At 43.3% G+C, this 22929-nt stretch overlaps 1 protein-coding gene across 3 annotated transcripts in view; it reads right to left on the reverse strand.

Moving 5' to 3' along the window:
- Positions 1-3156, reverse strand: part of LOC122643978 — a 75963-nt gene extending 72807 nt beyond the window's left edge. For 2 of the 3 annotated variants that reach the window (XM_043837566.1, XM_043837563.1), the window contains exon 1: positions 2889-3154. In XM_043837566.1, the coding sequence (XP_043693501.1) occupies positions 2889-3021 (133 nt within the window). In that variant the 5' untranslated portion in view covers positions 3022-3154. Of the gene's footprint in view, positions 1-2888 lie in introns of all 3 variants that reach the window. The other variant, XM_043837564.1, reaches the window with a different exon arrangement.
- Positions 3157-22929: the final 19773 nt, after the last annotated feature.

Raw genomic sequence — 22929 nt, forward strand, 5'->3', positions numbered from 1 at the left:
CACAAATGCACGAAAAGATGGAGAAAGAGAACTATAAGAAACAAAGAGAGAAATGGGATGCTGGGTGCAAATCCTCGTACCTTTGCGATGAGCAATAGGTAGATCGGAAGAAGATGTCTTACCAAGAGGAGGATATAGATCCTGAGCCGACAATTGCATAGGTATTGGTGCCACAGTGGATTGAAGCTGCCCTCTTTTGGTACATCCCTTTTTATAGGTGATGATATTAGAGTTGTCAATTCTCTTCTGAAAGTCACTGATGGTTCTCTGGACTGGAGTCAACTCCCCCTGACTAGGAACATTACCACCATTATTTTCTACAAGCTCCTCCTGTAAAGGAATCCCTTCGGAAGAAGGGGCAGCAGCCAAAGGAGGTTGGGCAGCAGCTATAGGAAATGGGGCAGCAGCAATAGGAGATGGGAGAGGAGGAACTTCAAGGGGAGGAAACACAAACACATCTTCACTAGAACTAGAGCTCTCCCCCTGAAGATGTGGAGATGGATAGTAGGGAAGACTTTCATGAAAAACGACATCCATACTGACCAGAGTACGACGAGAAGGGGGACGGTAATACTTATAACCTTTCTAGGTTAGAGAGTAACCCAAAAAATATACCGCAACCCATGATGTTCAAGTTTGCCATGAGACTTCATTTCTCTGGCATAACACACACAACCAAACACTTTGGGAGGAACCATAAAGTAGGAACTCCCATGTAAATTCTCAGCCGATCAGCTGGTCACCTGCTATTAGAATGGAAAACGAAATGAATGTGCCTGGCACAATTGACATAGAAAACTGTTTGTCAGATCAGTCTACAGATTCAATGGGTTAATTGTAAATAATTGAAAGGGGAATCACTGAGACTGTTAGCACAGCTTCGAAGTGCTCATGGGTCCACAGAAAAGTCTTAAGATAGGGATCGGGAAGAACATTACATTCTGCAGATTATTGGTGATGACTTAGAGGGCGGACCTTGGCGCAACGGTAAGGTTGCTCCATTGTGATCCAGTGGTTTGAGTCGGGAACAGCCTATCCATAAAGAGGGGGTAAGGCTGCGTACATTATGACCCCCCTAGACCCCACAGTGGCAGGAACCTCGCGCACTGGTACGCCCTTTTTTATATGATGACTTGGGCGCAAGACACTCTGGTTCATAAATGATTTGATATTGTTCACCAAGAGATAGAAAATGTACAATTAGGGACATTTAAAGAAATGGATAAAGAGACCAGAGACCTGCTTATTCATTTGATCTAATTAAAGATTGCTGACTTTGGTTAGGAGACAGCACATGGAGGATCAAGATCACTTCATATGGACTCCTTTACTAATGGAAAGTTATGGAGAAGTTAACAATAACAGCTAGACAGCATGGGAGGTGGTCCAACGTAACAAACTAGAGTTGATGGAGGGCTGTCGAGTTTCCTTATAGCATACCAACACATAGCTTCATTGGTTGGAGAGCTTTGACGGATTCCAAGTAATTTTAGTAATTTGTGGTGACTGAATATTTGTACCTCAACAAGCTGCTGCTTTGGTGCCCAGGAATGGAGGGCAAAGACCATTTGCCTTTCTGGTGTTCGTGTTCTAATTGGAATTTGTGGTGCAATGCTTTAAGTTCTGGTTGGAGGTTCAAGATCTACTAAATCAGTTTCTAGAGAAGTTAAATGGAATTTTTCTTGGTTTTGGCGGAAAGCCTAGTTGATGACAAAGAGACTTCCTATATTATCTACAATTTATCATATCTGGAGGGAAAATTTAGAAATAAATCGCACCGGTTAAGGACAGTAGCTCAAATTGTTTCCATTTTAGTAATGAATGTCAAAGTTAGGCATGTTGCTCTTCCAATGACATGCACTACCATTTTTCACAAGGTGATTTTATCACTGTGGCTTGGGGGCTCCAAGTGAACTGGACAGTTCCTATGCCTAAGCAATTCAGATGGTGAAATCCTCCAGTTCATTTTGTTTCTCTACATTGTGATTGCTCTGTGGGTCCTTACGAAGATGGATCAACTGGATTTTTAGGTCTGGTGATGGTGTTTCAGTGGTCCGGTTTGCTGGTTCAATTGTTTCAAACTCCATAATCTATTTAGAGTTCTTAGCATTCCTGAGAAGTGTTCAAATTTGAGTTTCAGCGGCAGGTCAGGTTACTTTCCATTCAATTATATTCTCAAGTGGTGACGAATTTGATGAAGGGACTCTCTATGTACCCCTTGAAGGCTCTTCATTTATATAGATGCAACTATCAAAGAATTGAGGTTAAGCATATGTAGAGGGAGGCAAACGTTCTAGTTGCTTTTTCTTACTTCTTACTGTAATCCACATTGTGAGTTGATATTGGATCCTTCTGATTTCCCTAGAGATTTATTATGATTTGTATAATAGGATGCAAATTGCTTATATATTCCCAGCTGTAACTTCATCCATTTTCTATAATGAAATCTACAAAAACAAAAACAAAAACAAATAAAAAATAGTAAATAAAAAAAGTAATCTAAAAAACAAGAGTTTAAACTGAGAATCATTATGTGAAAAATCCTCTAAATGATGCAGCTTCTACAAAGTACCTGGTAAAATAAGTGATGAATACTTGCAGCGATTCATTAGTTCAAAGTCAGCCAAGAAAGAAACAACTTCAAATCATGACCTCTTCCAAAATCAGTCTACAGAATGCCCAGTTAGGAAACCCTCAAGGACTTATAATTGAAAAGTTAAATTATTGCATAGTGAAAATCCATTCAAGAATTTTATTTAATTTTATCTGAGGAAAGGGGGTTTCCATCACAAACCATTGGGTGTTCCTCACTTGAATAGCTCCATATTGCAAGCTCAAGACCAATAGAAAAACGCACTAGTTAAAAAGTGAATGAAATAACAAGTTACCTGGAGCTCTACGAGACAATGAAGAGGGAACGAGAAGGCTGCCATCCAATCCTGCTCTTGAAGACAACATGTTGGCAGAACTGTCAAATAAAAGCAGTGACGGAGAAACAGGAACACTCAAAACCACAGCCATTAGAGATTTCACAAGAACTGCTCCAAAACGCCGAAAGACCACAGAGCAACCGTCGTAAATACTGTAGAAACTGGATTTGTGTTTAGTTGAGGATGAAGTTCTTTTACAGAGGTCACAGTTGAGCCGTTAGTGGTCCATCACTACCTGCTGAAAATATCAACGAAGGACCCACTAGGAGATAAATAGTATTGGAATTGTGGCCATCAAAATGATTAATAAAGTGTTTATTATATTAATGAGCTTCGGTTGTTCATAGGTTTTAACCTAGAATTATTTATTACCCAAAAAACAATACCTAGAATTATCAGCAACTAACGATGGAATTAGGCATTCTGTTCATATGGTTGACACATTGTCCTCTAGAATGTTAATTCCTAAACATAAGTGTAAGTATACTGTTTCCCTGAATTTCACAGCTCGGAAATTGGAAAGGGAAGGAACTATGTTTCTGCTATGGGTCCTACTCTCGCCCGGTAATTTGAGGACTGCACAAAGATAAGCAGTACAATGGAAACGATGGAAATGGATATTCACTATAAGCTTGTTCGAGGTTAACAATCTACAGTGTAAAGCATAAGGATACTAGAAACGAAACTCCTTAAGTTCACACCATTGCTAAAAGTAAAGATAAGTAAAAGTGCAAGTTTTGGGTATTTGATTGATGCCTACCTCACATCTTTCCCTCGTTATTTATATGACAAGTTAATAACCGATTGGACGGTTACTATGATGGATCCATCATGGCCACCACCCCCATGCTTTCTGAGTTTGCTCTAACTATATGCACAAAGGTAACCGCTTGACCGGTCGTAACCATCGATGCTGACCGATCATAACTGCAACCCCTTTTAGGCCAATTAAATTAGACATGCGCCCTCTGACCAAGCGTCGCTATGGTTTCCCTCGGTCTCAATCCTTTTGGCTTGTGACCCAAGATTCTGAGCGAAATTGGGGTGTAAACTATGCCCCTCATGAGTCTTGTGGACGAGTTCATTTATAGTCCTCGAGGCTCATGCTAATTTTAAATTTCGCCAATCAAAATATCTTCTGTGGCGCCAACCGTCAGGCGGTATGAATTTTGCAAAGTGCGTTCTACGTGACACATGGGCCAATCACAAGCCGGCACTCGAAGTTTTGATTTATCTCTCGCTATTTCCCTAGGAGGTAATCATTCTTCCTTTTTGCTTTAGGATTTGGCAATCTCTTTGTTTAAAAACCCTTCCTCTACTCGTCCCTCTTCACCTTCTTCTTCCTCATCCTTCTTCATCTTCTTCTTCCTCGTCTGCTTCCAAGTTAAGATCGAAAATGAGTCAATCCGGACCTGGTGCAAGCGGCTCTAAATCTATTACAGAGTGTCTTCAAGAAAGGCGGGCTGCGCTTCACCCTGCCGTGAACTTAGAGGTACTTATCCCTCGAGCCGGTCAATTTGCCTTGGGTCCTATCTTTGAGGACCCTACTGCCACTGATTCCCTCCCGTGATTCCCATCTCACCCAGAAGACCATCCTTTCTTTAGGAAAGGAATACCAACCACCCTAAAGTATAAACCCACCGCTGTGAAACAGCATTGGGCTTCCAGGTATTCTAAGTGGAATGACTGGGTGGAACGCATGTCCTCTGTCAAGAGGGAGTCCTATAAGAAACTAGGGATCTATGAAGCCATTCATATATCGACCATCCATTATCCGTGTGATGCTGATCTCCTCCATGTCGCGCTTCACTTCTGGTCCCGTTCAACCAACTCCTTTCACTTTAGCTTCGGCATGTTAAGTCCCACTTTGTTAGATATCGGTGCCCTTCTAGGTCTTAAGGCTAAAGGGGAGGAATTCAATGGCAGCACCGATAGCTCCAGAGTCCGCTGGGATCCAAACTTCACCAGAAAGTCCAGTTACATTCGTACCTAGCCCATTACCGGAAGCAAAGTGGTCCGGTCAACAGACAAGAATATGTAGCCTTTTTGGTATCCTGGATTTGCCGTTGTTTGATTACACCCGAGCCTTTAAGATTACCAAGGCCTACCTCGGTCTTGCTAATGCTGTGGCAACTGACCGGCCCGTCTACCTTGCCTCCTTTAAGCTCTCTTCCTTGTACCGGGGTTGTAATGCCCCTTTTGGGTTCTCCGACTGTGGTTGAATGCCTATTTTCCTGAGTTCAGTCCTCCACCCCAAGCCAATGAGTTTCCTACAGTTGGGTTCAAACTACTCTTCCTACTAGTAGTTTAATCTCTTTCAGATTGCTTTAAGTTTTTCTTTTCACTTTTAGAGGATTGTCCCTCTACTTCTTTCATTATTTTCCATTGTTCAGAGAGTCTTCCTCCTTGTTTACATGATGCCATCCAAGATCCTGTCGGACATGCGGCTCTATGGGCTTCGTATCTGACATGCCAGGATCTTCATTTCGGGGTTTAGCTCGAGTACACAAAGAATAACATGTGTAGTTTAGAGCCCTACAACCCCTAGTTTTGGGCTCGACAATTCGGCCTTGTTCAAGCTATACCTGTCCCTTGCTTCTTCTTGGCCACCGAAGGTGGGCTTGAGCGTTGGGTCTTAAAAAACTATGACAGCATTGACGATATTACTCTCATGAGTAAGCTGGCCCTCTCTTCTTTTAAACCTTGCCATTTTGTCCATTTTCCTGCAACAACTGAGGATTTTCTTGCCTGGTGCTCGAAGTACTATTTTTTGGTCAAAGATGATGCTACTGATTCCTTTGATGATTGCTAGTCCTCTACTTCTGGCCGAGATACTTCTAACAAATCTTCTGAATTGCCACAGAAATCGAAGAAGCGGTCAGCAAAAGGCAAAGGTACCGTTGTCTCCCCCTTATATCAACCCATCATAGACTATGAGGAGTTTTTTCGTATCAAGTATCATCCAAACTGGCTTACTATGAACGAAAGGCACCATGAGGCCATTCAGCGCATGAGGGAAAGACAATTATACGATTATATGTCCCATCCAGAGAATTCCAATCTTACACTAAAAGGCTTGTGAGTGGACATGAGGCGTTTTGAGAGAGAGTTCCCAAAACACTGGATTGGCAGCCTCCCCGGCCGAACGCCCACTTTGCCATAGATAACGTAGTTCGACCGATGTCTTTTATTGCCACCCAAGATGTGATTTTTTTCGGTCTCTACGCCTCAGAGCATGAATTTTGACCAGAAAAACATTGTGTTAAAATCCTCAGATACCGCGATATTGTTTAGGTATCTCTAAAGTTTCATTTTTGTCGACTTTTTGGGTGCCTGACCCTACTCTCTTCTTTTATCTTTCAGATGCGCTTTCCCCAACCATTCTGTCTCCAAAGTAGTCCAGCAAAGCCCTCAATGACTCAGAAGCAGCAGAGGAAGAAGAGAAGCAGCCCCTGAAATGGCTTCGACATGGACCAACTAGTAGTTCACAGAAAGCCGTTGATGTAGAGATTGTTGAGAGCGATGATTCAGATGCTCGACCAATTTCCAAGCTTCAGCGCCCTTCTGCTAAGTCCAGAGCTTGTCCTCTTGATCGGTCATGATAAGAAGCAAGCAAGATGAAGAAGCTGATAAAGCTACTCTTTCCAAGTTCTCTCGATCCAGTTCCAATAAATCCACCTCCTCCCTCCTTGAAACTGATGCCCCCAAAAGAAGTCTTTTTGGGCACATGATCGCCCTCTGCCAAGATTGGTTTTGTTACAGTCTCTCCTGCACCATCATCCAAGCTAACAAGCCCTGAGAAAGAGACTTCCCTAGAGCAAGTCCTTTAGTCAGCTGAGCACGTTCGTGCCAACTCTCTTACCATTGTAGTTCATTCGTCTGCACTGGAGACCGTTGCTATGGCCACCTTTATGGACTCCAAGTCACCTATACCTCTGGAGAAAGAATAGCTCTCCCAACTACCTCCAATTCAAGAGGAGGGGCAATCTTCAAAAAAGCCCCAGCCAGAGGTAGCTTTCGTATCCCCCTTTTTAGAGAAGTACCAAGTTGTCCTAACTCTGGGGTTCTTTTTTAGGAGGGAAATCATGACCCGGTGGCCGAACTGCTTGATTCATTGGAAGATCTCCTTGTCGTAGAGGCCCCTGATGCTCCTGTCCTAGAGGACGTTGTACTTACTCCTCCCAACTCGTCTAATATGGTCACAGCGTGGCAGTCTCTGGATGAGGCTCACAAACTCTCTGTGGCCAAGATTCTTAACCAAGATAAAGTGCCTGCCATGATTGACACCCTGCAAACCACCGTGGCCTATCTGAAGATCAACTTTAATCAACGTTGAGCTGCTCTAATCGTTGTTGACTTGTTGCACCTTATGGTCAATAGCCTCCCTTCAGCCTTTCAAGCTATCAAAGACGACGAGGAGAACACAAAGCTGAAAGCCAACATAAGAGAAAAACTCCGATCGATGGCAACAGAGCTGCGAGGGCTCCAGATGGCCAAGGAAGATCTCGTCGCTGAATTGATAGAACTGGAACCCAGGAGAATGGTTGTTTCTGAAAAACTGACCACAACCAAGGAGGCATTTGCTAAGGTGGTTACACTTGGGGCATTTAAAAAAGGAGATTTATCGCATGGTCTTGGCCACAGAGGGGAAACTGTCTCGACAGGTTGTGGTTGCTCGAATGGAGATTGGTAAAGTCCAAAAAGAACTTGACTCAGTAAGGGATGACCTGAGGGGAGACTCAGGTGAACTTTAAAAACACTTGTTTCGACCATTTTTTTTTTAAAATTCGGCCTCCTACAATTTGTGGCCGATGTTTTCGGCTTGGATGATTTTCTTCTTTTCTTTATCTTTTGTTTGGTTCTTTGCATAGACAGCTGTTTGACTCTGTTTGGCATAATGGACCACTTTTGATCCTACCTAGACCATTCTGGATTCCCAGATCGTAGGATAATATTGCTTTACTTCCCATTCAATGATCTTAGTTGAACCTAACCGTCTAAGGTCTGTAGGCGATATGCCCCTCCTTTCAACACTTAATGAACAACAAATGGTCCTTCCCAAGTTGGCGACCATTTCCCACATTTAGGATCCTTGTGCCCGATTGGTAATACGGTCTTAAGCACTAGGTTTGATTCCTTGAATGCTTTTGGCTTTACTTTCTTGTTATATGCTTTAGCCACTTTGACCTTCTGGGCTTGGATTGGGTCAAGAGCTAACAATCTTTCATCATCTAAACCCTCCAACTCGGTCAACATGGCTTTGGTATACTCTTGAGGGGTTAACTCGTATTGCCTTGATATTCTCAAAGATTTTATAGTTACCTCCATTGGAAGAACTGCATCATGATCGAAAGTTAAGGCATAATGGGTTGTCCTTGTTGCTGTCCACTTAGAGGTCCTAAATGCCCATAGTACTTCAGTCAACATCTCTGCCCAAGTCCTTGGATTGTCATCAATGATCTTAGATAAGTTCACTTTGTCACTTTGTTGCTAGCCTCTGCCTGGCCATTGCCCTGTGCATAATAAGGGGTTGAAAAGGTTATGGTTAATAAGGGGTTGAAAAGGTTAAGGTTATACTGTACTCTTGCGCGAATCGAGCTACATCTCCTCTTGAAAACACTGTTCCATTGTCGCAAGTAAGGGTCTCAGGTAGACCAAACTGATGTATTATCTCGTGCTTAAGGAACCTGATAACATCGATCTGACTGACTGACTTCATGGGTACAACTTCCATCCGTTTGGTAAAATAGTATGTTGCAACAACCACAAACCCATGTCCTTGGGTTGGGAGAGGGGTTACTTTCCCTATTAGATCCAAAGCCCAACCCCAAAAATGGCCATGGCTTTACTATAGGATGAAACTGAGTTGCTGGAACTCCCTATACTGGAGCATGTCTCTGACAATCCTGACACCCTTTGGCATACCTAATGCAGTCTTGAAGGATAGTAGGCCAATAATACCCATGTTACCTAATTAGCCACCTCATTTTTAACCCTACTTGATGGGCACCACAATTTCCCTCATGCACTTCGCCCATGACAAGCATCGATTCATTTAAACCCAGACACTTGAGTAAAAGATCATCCTACCCATGTTTGAACAAATCTTCTCCTAGCAAAACATAGTTCAAAGCTTAGTACTTTATCTTTCGATCAAACTTCGCGTTGGGATTCTACAAGAAGTGAATGACCGGAGATCTCCAATCTGGCTGTACCTCATCTAGATTATTGACCTCCATCGCCTCTTCGTCCAAATCAACGTAAGCGCTCTCCATTAATCCCCCATCTAAGATAAATGAGAAATTCTTCCACTGGATGGTAATAGTCTTTTCCATCACTCCCTCCGGTATCATAGCACTTGAGGCTGCCTGGGTCAAACAATTGGCCAAGCTGTTCTTAACCCGCAGGATGTGTTTGACAAATGAATCATCAAATCGGTCTAAGTACCATTAGGCCATAGAAAAGTAGGGGAGCAATGCTTCACTCTCACAACGATACTCTTTAGTTAGTTTTTTAATTACCAACTGAGAATCACTAATGATTTCAACGGTCCTGGCACCCACCGAGCTAAGTATTTTTAAGCCGATCAGTAGAGCCTCATACTCAACTTGGTTGTTTGAGTAAGGGAAACAAAGTTGGAAAGTGAGATGGGTCTCCACACCACTCAGAAACACCAGCACTATTCCCGCTCCAGCCAAGATACTAGTTTGGGAACCATCGAATCACAGACTCAAAGGCGATTGAGCAATATTCCCAATCGTATTTTCATCGTCCAACTCCATCGAAGGGTGAGTGATGAGGAAATCAGCTAAAACTTGCCCTTTAACTAATTTTTGTGGAACATATAGCAACCCGAATTCGATCAAAGCAATCATCCATTTTCCTATGCGCCCCCTCATGATCGGCCTAGTGAGCATGTACTTAATGATATCGGTTTTACATAGGACGTGTACTGTTGTGGGTAAAAGATAATACTTGAGCTTGGTACATGTAAAATATAGCACCAGGTAAAGCTTTTCAATAGGTAAATACTTCCTTTCAATGTCAGTCAGAGTGCGGCTCAAGTAATAAATTGCCTGCTCAAAACTGGCCTCATTATCTTGGGCGAGCAGACTTCCAACTGAATCAATGACCATCGAGATGTATAGCTTGAGAGGTGCGTCTTTTTGGGATGGCATCAAAATCGGTGGCTCAGTCAAAAACCTCTTTATCTTGTCGAAAGCCTACTAATGTTTGGCTCCCCAACGAAACTCTTCATTTGGCCGAAGGTGTAACAATGGGGAAAAAGCCCTAACTCGGCCAGCAGAGTTTGAAATGAACCTTTTAAGAAAGTTGACTTGCCCCAAAAACCTCTAGAGCTCCTTCTTATTTATGGGGGTTGGTGCTTGCATGATTGCCTTGGTCTTATTTTTATCTACTTCGATCCCTTTCTGATGAACAAGAAAACCAAGGAAATTCCCTGTGGACACTCCGAAGGCACACTTGAGGGAATTCATTTTCAAACCATGCTTCCTCATTCTTTCAAAGGATCTGCGGAGGTGAACGAGATGCTCGATTTGGCTCTTGAACTTAACCGCCACATCGTCTATGCATACCTCCATAAGTCTCCCTATCATATCGGGAAAAATAAGGTTCATTGCCCTTTGGTACGTGGCTCCTGTGTTCTTTAGGCCGAAAGGCATCACAATCCATTTGAATGTCCCTAAAGCCCTAGGACACCTAAAGGCTATCTTGGGCACATCATCTTTCGCGATAAAATTTTGGTTGTAACCAGAATGTCCATCCATAAAAGACAAAATTTGGTGTTTTGAGGTTGAGTCGATTAGCATGTTGGCCATTGGCGTTGGGTATTCATCCTTAGGGGTAGCCGTGTTCAGATCTCTGAAATTGACACAAACCCTTAGTTTTCCATTCTTTTATAGAATGGGTACTACATTCGCCAGCCATCTGACATACCGGGCTAGCCTAATAAAGCCTGTTTGCAGGAGTCTCTCACCTCATCCTTAATCTTGGTCACTACCTCAGGCACCATACGTCTTGGGAGTTGTTTGACGAGTTTGTACCCATCAATTATGGCTAACCGATGTTCTACAAGATTTTGGTCTAAACCAGGCAATTCAAAATAGTCCCAAGCAAAGCAATCCTTGTATTCATATAATAAACTTACAATTACACCTCAGAAATCAGGGTCCAAAAGGCTACTAACAAATGTTGGCCATTTCATGTTTCCACAGCCTAAATTAACCTCCTCTAATGGATCCTGAACCTCGAACAACATCTCTTCCATTTTAGGTGGTGCTGGCTGTAGATGCTTCAATTCTATGCCATTACCAGTGACATCTTCATTGTTTGCAGAGCTTTCGGCCATATGAGCCGGTACTGAGGCCATCCGCTGCTCTAGGCTATATAAGGACAGCTTTTTTATTATCTCTACTGCTACGTCTTTGCCTGTGGTCACCTTATCCATTAAAACTTCTGATCGTTGAGTGCAGGCCCATCAATGTATGATTGCCTGCAAAGTTCAGTCAGGGCTAGTCCAAACTACTCAGCATCTTCTGCTACTATTGATGTGGTCGCCATAGCTGTCGGTCTACCATTCTCGTCCTGACCAACGAACGTAATGGGAGTGATTCCCCCACTTTGCTTCTGCCTGGCTTGCATTTACCAAGAACGGCCTATTATCAATGCTTACCCATTCGATCTTCCCTTTTTCGTTCCAAAAAATTAAGGCTTGATGTAAGGACGATGGGATGTAGCTATTGACATGAATCCAATCTTGCTCGAGCAGCGCGTTGTAATTTGCATCGACATCCATGACAAAGAATGCGATTTTAGAGACTCTCTGCCCCCGATCCTAAGATCAATGGGAAGAATGCCCCTGGGCTTGGACACTCCTCCTAGGAAATTTGTGACCGAGACATCCACTACTAGTAACTTAGCTTCCTCTCAGTCCATACTCTTCATCATTCTTGACAATAGTATGTTAACCGCAGCCCCATTGTCCACTAAAACTTGAGAAACAAATTTACCATTCATTTGAGCGTTGATATAAAGTGGCTTTAAATGCTGGGTCATCTCCCTGCTAGGTCATTCAAAGACTATGCTCGACCGATTGGGTTGTTATTGTTGGTGCCCCTGAAGTGATGAAATTGGCTTAGATATATCGATCGATGGCAGCTCATGGATTTGAGTACCCTCAGATGTACGACCTGGATCTGAACCCATGATTATGGGTCCACCCTCTTCGACTTCAAATTCTTCGTCGACGGTCATTACCTCCTTAAATCCCGCCTGGAAGATTTGAGGGAGTATATAGACTATATTTTTCGGTGCCTTTATTGAGATTGGAACTTTGGCCAGGATCATACCAAACAGCTTCTAGCTATATTGATTGAATTTTGAGTCATCAGTATACTCTTGTTTTGGGTAGTTGGAAGTTCCCTTCTCAGGGGATGAAATCTCTAACTCGGTCAGGACTTTCTCTTTTGAGTGAAGCAATCCTACAGCTACCTGTTGTTCAATCTCAAAACTTCCTCCAGGTTCTTCCCTTTGCTCAGGGGATGAGTACTCCACTTTAGATGAACTCTTCTCCTTCCCTTTATGAAGAGAATGGTCTTTTTACCGTGTCTATAGTGCTTGCCCTACCATCGTCATTTTGTGGGACACTAATCTTCATCTTTTGCGGCCCCATTGGTGAGTTTAATTTGGACTTCAGCCTTTGCGGCCCGGTTGGCCGATCTTGACTTCCTCTGGGTAAGGAGACTCTTATGTGACCAGGTGCCTCTTCACACTGGTGACGAGCAGCCGCCTGCTGTCTTTGCCATCTTCACTTTTGCATCTTAGTCATCCCCATTTCCTGATCGAAAGGAAATTTTGAATGTCTAGCGAAATTCTAGCAGTAGTTCCTTCCACCTCCGACTCTGGGTATCACCATCCTGTATTGACCTTGGGCCCACAACCTTCTCGACGTGCTTTCTTAAGCTTCGCCCTCAGGGACAACAATAGCAGATTGTAATTACGCCAGGGTGAATACAAATAGCTATGCCAAACTGTCCTTAGCTGAAGGGCGTGACTCGCCCCTCCCTTCTGGCCGGCCCGTTGGACTGGGATTCTGTTGCCATCCTGCTGATCGTCTATTCTCCCATTCTCTTGACTGACATTCCGATCTCAATGGACCTCCAATTAGGCCTCGTGACTGAGAACATTGCAATGGCCCATCTTGCCTTGACGACCCTACAATGGCTCGTGCTATCTTCGTATATCTCCCCTTTGGCTGAAAGTTTATCGGTGAAGCAACACCTTCTGCTGGGAGCTTGTTTTCATACAACTTTCTACAATGTACATACACTCCCCATTGAAATTGCTGGTTGGGCATCGGTTCAATGGCCTCTACGTTGACAACTCCTTTTTTCTTCGTCTAGCCACTGCAAGTGCCTCACCGTGACGACCAGCTCCTTCCTCTTGAGTAGGCGCAATTTTGATAAATCCGCATGCACCATGTTGACCAGTGGAAATGGATTCTCATCAACCAGTATGACCCCTTTTCCTTTATCCAGGAGCTTTAAAGGACTGTGATTGATAGCTCTCTAGACTGCCATTCAGAGAACAATACATCTATTAGTATTATGAGTATAGGAGTTATGCCATTTACAATACCTTTTGTCTTTGATCTCATCAGTGAGTGGTATGTGATGACCCTCAGACAACTTAATCTGTTTGTCTTTTAGGAGGTGATCAAAGATCAACTCGGCCTTCGATGTATCATAAGAGTATTGATTCCTGACATCAAAGTTTCTGGCCGGCATAGGCTTTGGTGGTAGGTTGCCCCTAACCTCTCATTGGCCGGGGCCAAAGCTTTGCAGGTATAAGGTTTGCCAGAGATGATCTCAACGATGCTAATCTCATATTCTTCATCAGCCTCTATATCTGAAAAGTTGATCGGTTTCGAGCCAGTTGCTCCCAGTACCGCTAAAGCTGAATGCTTATAGTAAGTACCCAAGGATGAAGCTTTCAACTCCATCCTCTTCCCTAAGCAACACCTCGTAACTAGTGGCCTGGGCAACCAACTGGCCAAGGTCTGGGAATTCTTAGCCAGTGAAATGTTTTCGCAGTTCAAAAGAAAGACTTCCCAAGGCCATTTTTGCATACTCTGCCTCTTGCAAAATGGTTGGGCATTTATACTGTGCCATCTTAAACCTATTCATAAACTTAGCGACTGACTCATCTGGTAGTTGGCACATACGCACCAGATCGGCTATGGACACCCTTGGTTCGGTTCGGTAATATTAGGGGTGGAACTGGTCCTCCATCCCTCACCAAGTTTGGATAGAATTAGCTGACAAGTTTATGTACCATGTAAAAGCCGACCTAGTCAAGGAGTTTGGGAACAACCGAAGCTTCATGACCTCGTTGGCCCCCAAATTCCCACACTAACAATAAATCTTGCTATGTGCTCCACAATGGACATGTTGTCCTCTATAGAGAACTTAGCAAATTCAGGAATCTTTATGTTCCAACCAAAGTCAATGGCATCGCAATGCTCAGGGTATGGTTTTCTGTACACTGGTCGAGTGATCGGCCGAAATAAAGGATTTATTTGTTCCTGAATTAACTGAGTAAAATCTACTTGGTTCACAAGTACTTGATTAGCCTGATCTGCAATGATCGGCTGTCTTTGTCTGGCTTCTTCCTACCCACCATTGGGAGGTGGAAGATGTTGACCAACCTATGGCCACTCCTTCTCTGGCAAGTTCACTCTGGGGATTGCCGGCCTTTGGTAAAAACTTGAAGTCGCCCGTCCCCCTGGTTCTCCTCCAACAGCCTAATGCCCTGTCGTCACCCTTGACATGGCTGTTGGGATGGTCGGATTACCAGCTTGCGCCATAGATGTTATAGCTCCATTTTGGGGTTGCACATTCCAAGCCGAACCACTTTGATTTGTCGGTCGATCGAACAACCCGATGGGCCCGGCTTGGGCAGAGGTTGAACCACTTCCTACCCCAACCACCGGGGTCTGGCCGATACACAACTGGTTAGCTTGTATTGGCTGCTGTTGGGTTAAAACCACAGAAAGCAACTTCTTAAAATGGGCCTGAATACCGTTGTAGGTTTGGACCATTATAGCAGCAAGATTTTGCGTATCATCCATACCTATTTTCACAAAAGCCTGAGTTTCAGCAGTCGCGCGGGCTTGCTCCTGTAGGATCTTGGTTACATAAGAGGGAATGCTACCTTCATGCTGCTCTGCCCTATGCGCCACTAGCTGATCCTTGTTTCCATCGTCAGATTCGACCTCCTTATCTTTGTTGCGTTGACTCGCTCTCGTGTCTGGCATTATGTGCAGAGTGTCCCACCTGGCGTGCCAAATTGTTTCCCTTAAATTTCACAGCTCAGAAACTTGAAAGGGAAGGAACTACATTTCTGCTATGGGTCCTACCCTCGCCCTGGTAATCTGAGGACTTCACAAAGATAAGCAGTACAATGGAAATAATGGAAACTGATATTCACTGTAAGCTTGTTTGAGGTGAACAATCTACAATGTAAAGCATAAGGATACTGGAAATGAAACTCCTTAAGTTCACACCATTGCTAAAAGTAAAGCTAAGAAAAGTAAAGATAAGTAAAAGTGCAAGTTTTGGGTATTTGATTGATGCCTTGCTCACATCTTTCCCTTGTTATTTATACGACAAGTTAATAACCGATTGGACAGTTACTATGCTGGATCCATCATGGCCACCACCCCCACGCTTTCTGAGTTTGCTTTAACTGTATGCACAAAGGTAACCGCTTGACCGATCGTAACTGTTGATGCTGACCGATCATAACTGCAACCCCTTTTAGGCCGATTAAATTAGATGTGCGCCCTCTGACCGAGTGTTGCTACAGTTCCCTCGGTCTCAATCCTTTTGGCTTGTGACCGAAGATTCTGAGCGAAATTTGGGTGTAAACATATACATATATCATACTATCTATATCATATATGTGTGTAGATGCCTCATTTTTTCACACCGAAGGACCATGGTGATGACAAACAGGTCTTCATGGAAGTAATTTAGGCTTTGTTGAGTAGCTTTAGGTTCTCCTGCACCTCAATGCATTCTTGGAATGCATTTTTAGTCGATTTCGCATTCTTAAATGATAAAAAAAGTTATTTTTATTGTCCAAGAATGCGAAATCGGCCTAAATGCATTCTAGGAATGCATACCAAACACAACCTAAGGTGTATAACAGTTCTCTCAGTAGTTGGCATCAATGTCGGAAATGACATTGGCGGGATTTGTTGGGTCCAGACCAAGTAGGTCAAAAAAGTGTTTTATTGAATTAATGAGTTTCATTCCAATTTGATGGACCAACCCAGTCTAGATTTGGTCTAGGTTCAAATCGGCCCTAAAAATATATTAAGGTTTTCATAAGTTGGAGTCGATACCCAATAAAGACCCATCAACGTCGATATTGACTAAGAGCTAGCCAACAGTCTGTTAACATTGACTAATCTTCATCCAGTGTTGACCCAAACTCATTGAATGTCGACTCTTGGGTTTCATACTATGAGAAGGAGTCTTATCTTAATTCTAATTGCTTCCAAGACGTCATGGGAGTGTTCACACTCTCATTAGACACCTCACCACATATTGTGGAGTAATAAAACCTTCAAATGATGGGATTACACCTAATTTGACATGTTCTATGGTTTGACCAATCTCAATTGGAGTCATGTATGGAGTAATATTGATGAGTTCAATACCCTAATCTAGATTGTGACTCTTTTCCTTATTCCTCCTCTCCTAAGGGGAGGATTGTTTCCTCTTGAGGAAATTTCATGTTCTCACAATGGCAACTCCACTGGGCAATGATCAAACCTCCATTGAAGTGATCGGTGTCACCATAGATGCTACTATTTTTATATGGATGTGATTGACTAACTTAGTTGTGTATTTATTTGTTTGAACTTGCATCATTCATCTGCATACACGTTCACACATTATGCATTGTAAAGATCGACCCCATTATAGCCACTTAACATAGTTATAGGCCCGAAGTGTAGGTTCGCGGCTCACCTATTGTGAAATCGCACCCCTCAGCCTCGTATCTTCGGGTATAGAAAAGGGATGCATCATTAAATCACTTGATCATTGCAGCATAGGTGGGTGAGAAGTATGTTAAATTGCTCCTTTCCGAGGGTAGCCTTTCATGTCGTAAGCCAACTTCATGCATCATGTAGGAAATATAAAACCCCAATGGCTAAGGTTATGCAACAACTAATATAAATATTGTTTGAAAGCCATTAATGTATGGTTTTGATCCTTTTATTAAGGTCTTCATGATAATCCTGGGGTTCATAATGCGATGAATAATTTGGGCATGTCGTTGTGTGGATTGATATGGTGCTATGCATTTAAATATGATGATGTATGGAACAAGTTAATGGGCTACCAATTCACATGAGAGCAAGAGAATGATTGGATATGTTTGCTATGTTAATAACCCCACTTACACCTTAATAATTTCAAGCATTGGTCTACAATCTCGGAGAAACTTTTCCCCAATCATGTGGGAAAGGTCAAGGTTAAGGTTAACTCATTGTATACTTATTTCTTTCTCTACACCAAGTCCACCTAATCACCTAGGATGAGTAGTGCCACACCACAATGTTATACCCGTACCCGAGACCTTAATAATTTATTATTATCCTTGTATTGTGTAGATGGAGCAGTAGCCTATGTCAGCAAGTTATTCACAATGGTCATCAAGCCAAGCCACAAGATCATCGACCAACACACAGGATTGGTCGTTGAGGATAGACTCCTCAATCGGGAGTGGGGGAAATTTGTCGACGATGACTTCACTGACTATCCTCCTAGCATGAGCCCCAGAAGTGAGGAGTTTCATAAGGAGAACCCAATGTCTTGCCACCTAGACACTCAATGCCCTTGCGAGGTGTGCATTGAGATGAGGAGACTCTTCGAGACTCGGGAAGGCATGCCTTGATGGGTGAGAGGATCACACAAAGGGAAAGTTTCTAACCATAGTTGTCACTTATGCGTAACCCCCTAGGAGTCATTGAAGTGCGGGCTAAGGCCTGAAACCTAAAGTTATGTAATAAGACCCTTTTTTGCAAGGGCAGTTTTTCATGCGGTTGTAGTTGTTGTTAAAATTGCACCTACAACCACCCAAGCTAGAAATGCTCTATGTAATTAGTATCTCTATGGGACCCACTTGGCTCGTGATTTGTGTAGAAGGTTGGTACTCCCGTACGTTATGGACCCCACCTACAACTTTCCTTTTGTTATACCGGCACCCAAGATACTAAATATTTCATTATCATTCTCATGCCGTGTAGATGGAGCTAAGGTCTATGCTAGCGAGTTGTTTGCAATGGTTAACAAATTAACTCACAAGATCATTGACCAATTCACGGGCTTGGCTATTGAGGGCAAATTCCACAATCGGGAGTAGGGAAAGTTCATCGATGATGATTTCATGGACTACCCTCCTACTATAAGTCCAAGGAACGAGGAGTTTCAGAAGGAGCACTTGGTATCCTGCCACATCGACACTTCGTGCTCTAGTGAAGTAAGTGTCGGGGAGAGGAAGCTCTTCAGAATCCCGAAAGACACATTGTAATGGACGGGGGAATCACATCTTAGGTATGTTTTTGACCCTAGGATCTATGTGTACACACTCCCCTAGGAGCCTTGAAGTGCGGGCCAAGGCCGAAAGACTTTGTTGTGTGGCGGATTCAGATGCTGATGCATTTGCCTATGAATCTGCCCATGATATAAGGACTCCTTATGGAGGGGAGCTTATGGGACCCACTGGTCCCATGTCCCGAACCTTGTTTTAGGTGTCCCCGCACATGGTGTACCCACCCCCACCTTTCCCTCACCAGGTTGGGTCATATAGGGGGCCCCACAAGGCCCAACTTAAGCTAAAATGGGTTTTTAGGTTTAGAGACCAAGGCAAATAGACCCTTAGGTCTGACTTACTATAAATAGGGCTTAATGACCATTCATTGGCCATTTAGTACTTCACCTACCTGAATCATTGGCAACAAGAGAGAAAGAGGGAAAGGAAGAGAGAAAGAAGGAGAGGAAGGTGGTTGTTGGTAGAGCTTGCTTATTCAGAGGCTTGTCATTGGAGCACTCCCCTCTTGGCCAAGTAAGCCTTAAAAACCCCTCTCTCCTCTATTTCCTCTTTTGGGTTTTGGGATTGAGAGGTTGGGATTGGCCTAGGGTTCCACTTGGAACCCAAGTATTGGTCGAACACTTGAATGTAGATCCATTGTTGGATCAAATGCTATCAACCCAGTACACTTTGAGACCCTCCTATGAACCAAAGCCTAGACGTAGGGTTCCAAACCTTCAAAACCCTATAATTGGGTTTTAGGGATTCAATCCCTTAAATCCCCTCAACCCTTGATTTGAATAGGTAAGTAAGACTTTATTGGACCTTAAAACACTTCTCCCTTGGCCTTTGAGGCCTTAAAGTCCACTAAGAAGAAATTGGGAGGTGTCGCTCATCAATTTTTGGACTTGGCCTCGGGCGGACTCACTTGCTGTTCGCCCGAGAATCCATTTGGTTGCCTTTAAGGTTTTTGCCTGGACGGACTCACGGGTGGACTCAAGTCTGCCTCCACCCTTAACTTCATTTAGCTCTGACTTACGAGTGGACCCACGACTGGACTCACTATAATGAATCCATCCGTGAGTCCGTTCCTTGTTTGAAGCCTTTTTGCCTTGGGTGTACCCAGATGCTGATGCATCCACCCCTAAGTCTGTTTGGACTCTTTTATACCTTCTTGAAGGTTAAATTTCGGGAATCCTCTTAGGGCCCCTCCTACCCTACCTAACATTAATTGTTATGCATCCCTAGGCAACCAAACTTATATGGGGAGACGGGTAATACACCAGTCGGGCAATGAACCTTACCATCGATACGCTAACTACTAGGTGAGTGGGTTTGGGTTTTGATTTAATTTGGAAATGTTTTGCATTTGACTATGCCTTGAGTGTCATCCATCATGCATGCTTCATATTGCATTATTTATAATTATGCTTGCTATTGTGAAAGTGTTGTGTTTAGTTTTATTGGAATTGTGCAATATTGGATACGGTGGCCGGGGTATGCGGGCACCAGATTCGTGTGTATGATACGTTATATATTTATATGGACTGTTATGTGCCGTATCGTGCTAGTATCTGGGCGATAGATGGTACGAGACGTTGATGCACTCAGAATACCTCTCGACACGATAACAACATATAGTATAACTACAGTTAGGGTTATGTTCCCTTTGTTACGACCCTTACTAACAGAGGTTCAGGTGTTGGATAGTCAAGGCTCCCTGCTTGCCTGTGGAGTGTGAGAGAGGCCAGGCCGGGGATGACCATTGACTATTGAGGTTTGCAGTTGGGTAGTATCGTGCGTGGCTATGTCTGGCATGGGTCCCAAGGTAGCAATTGAGGATACCTTGCGATGATGACCGTAAGTGACCCAAGATGTATCCCGAGTTACTGTAATAGCAAGTACCTAGTGACCTAGATTGATTGTTAGGTGGCAAAATTATAATTAATACATGCATCATGGACTATGTGCTATTGTTTGTATGCTCCCCATCCCCTCACTGAGCTTAGTGGAGCTTACCCCTCTTCTTGTACACCTTTTTTAGATGTTGCTACTGATGTTGGTTATTTGGCAAACCTTGAGGTTCATTCCTCAGATTATGATCTTATTGGCACTGAGGACCCAGAGTCGTGGACAAAGGAACACGATGACGGGTGCCCGTACAATGACTGTGCCTATCGGACATCCTAATTTGAGGAGTCTTTCCACATTTAATTTCTTTTGGATTTCATACCATTCATGTATAAACAATTATTTGTTATACCTATTTTGTAGTTATATGATGGTCATTGGAAAACTTGTAAAGATATAGTACCTATTACCATCTAGACCAAATGAACATCTTATAACTATTTGATTTGTAAACACTTTCGCAATTATTTATGACCTTGAAATGTAATATTTCTCTTGATCTCGCACTCTGATATGATATGTTGATTATATTGGTTTAAACTATGATTTGGATAATTGCATTCAAGTGTAGACACCTCATTTTGTCTTTTCCCCCTGGAGGTTTCCCGTAACAATGATGAGCACCCTCCAAGGCCTAGAGTCAGTGTATCTATGGATGTAGCATCAGTGTACACTGCCCGAATCCGTATACGCATCATCCATTCCCCTTACCGGAGCCCAGACCAGAGCCTCCAAGCCTCTAAGAACCCTTGGAAAGGCTAGCCTTGACCTAGACCCCTTGGAACCAGCCTAACGTAGCCTAGAACCTGACCCAAACAGCCCATTTCTTCCCTGTCGACACTAGAACCCAAATCGACACTCAAAGGCCCCGAGTCGACACTGAACCCACCTTCCATCGACATTGAGCCATGCCCTTTCACTGTCGAACATAACATTTCTATTGTCTATCCCACTTTGACATTCAGACAATGACAATCGACAGCCAAACACCCACCCTCGATGTCAAGTGCTGCTCATCGACAGCCACTCAATGTGGTCCATACCCCACTTTGATGTCGACTCGAGCAATTTCAATGTTGAATCTCTGCAAATCTGAGAAGCCCAAACTTGCCATATTTAGCTCCGATTGCGATTTTTTTCGTGGCCCAACCTATTTTTGGCACCTTGGATCTCAATCTTTGCTCCCTTAGGCCCCAAGAAACCTCTCGTAAGGTAACTAAACACTTGTCTACCCACCATTGGTCCTTATCGTGACTTTACACCCACCGACGATGCAAAGACAGTCATCTTGGATGATCTGGATCAACCCAACCATCCCTATATGAATTTGGGAATGCATACACCCCTCTACATCTATAAATACATCCCCTCTCATGTTGAGGAGGGTTACATGCACTGGGCATGAACCTTACATGCACTCCCTATGAGCTTTGCCTAGTCCCCAGTTCAAAGATAGTGCTCCTTTACACCCATATTTAGCCTACATTCCTATAACTAACCTACCACTCCCTTTACCTCTTAAGTACTACAATCCTACTCGAGACTTCAAGATCAAGACTTAGAGACACCAATCCGGTAATCTCGGCTTGACAACGAAGTGTTCGCTTGCAAAGAGACAAGAGATACCCCTTACGAGCAACAAAACTTGCTCAACGTACAATTCTCCTGAGTTACCAAAGGGAAACCTCCACACTTTTGTTTTGATCTTCTTCTACTAGGTAGGAGATCATTCCTCTTTATATTTTACTAAGTTTTATTATTAATCATTTAGTCTTTGTTTTGCATCTCCTGAAGGAGCGTGATCCCATCTCTCTAGATGGTGATCACACCTCTTCTCTCTCTCTCTCCTCCATATGTTTATTTACATTCCTATGTCATATGATGAGGATTCTTACCTCCATTGCATGCATCTTCACATGACCCCCATCCCCTGTAGTCTAAGACTCCCTCATGCATGCATCTGTATCAATCTCTTATCATGCACATATGTTTCCTTGCTTTATTTTCAATTTCTATGTTGCTCCTATTGCTCCCATTTTCATACTCTTCTCTTATCCATGTTTAGATTTGGGTCAGTCATGCTTAGGTTCCACAGGTATTTGAGTCCTTTTATTTCATTTTTGTATATTAACCGTTATCTTGCAGTCGAACCTCCGGGTATGTGTTTCTCTACATCCCCTATACTTTATTTTCTTACAGTTTCGCTTACATGTTACATTCCCCCAAAGCATGTTATACCACCATTTATGCCTAGCAATAGAAAGACCGGCAAGTCTGGGCAGACTAGGTTGCCTAATACCTTCGTCGGACAGTAACTTGACCCGTACCCAGACCAATGGATCAATTGTCCCCAATGGGCATCGCATGAGAGTCATTATATTTACATCTTGGGTCCTAGACCCTCCTCTAGGTGGCGACTCCCCTACATACAATTCACCCCTCTCTCTTATTTCCCCCCAAAAGA

The sequence above is a fragment of the Telopea speciosissima genome, chromosome 10 (assembly GCF_018873765.1).
Source record: "Telopea speciosissima isolate NSW1024214 ecotype Mountain lineage chromosome 10, Tspe_v1, whole genome shotgun sequence".
In the NCBI taxonomy this organism is placed as follows: domain Eukaryota; kingdom Viridiplantae; phylum Streptophyta; class Magnoliopsida; order Proteales; family Proteaceae; genus Telopea; species Telopea speciosissima.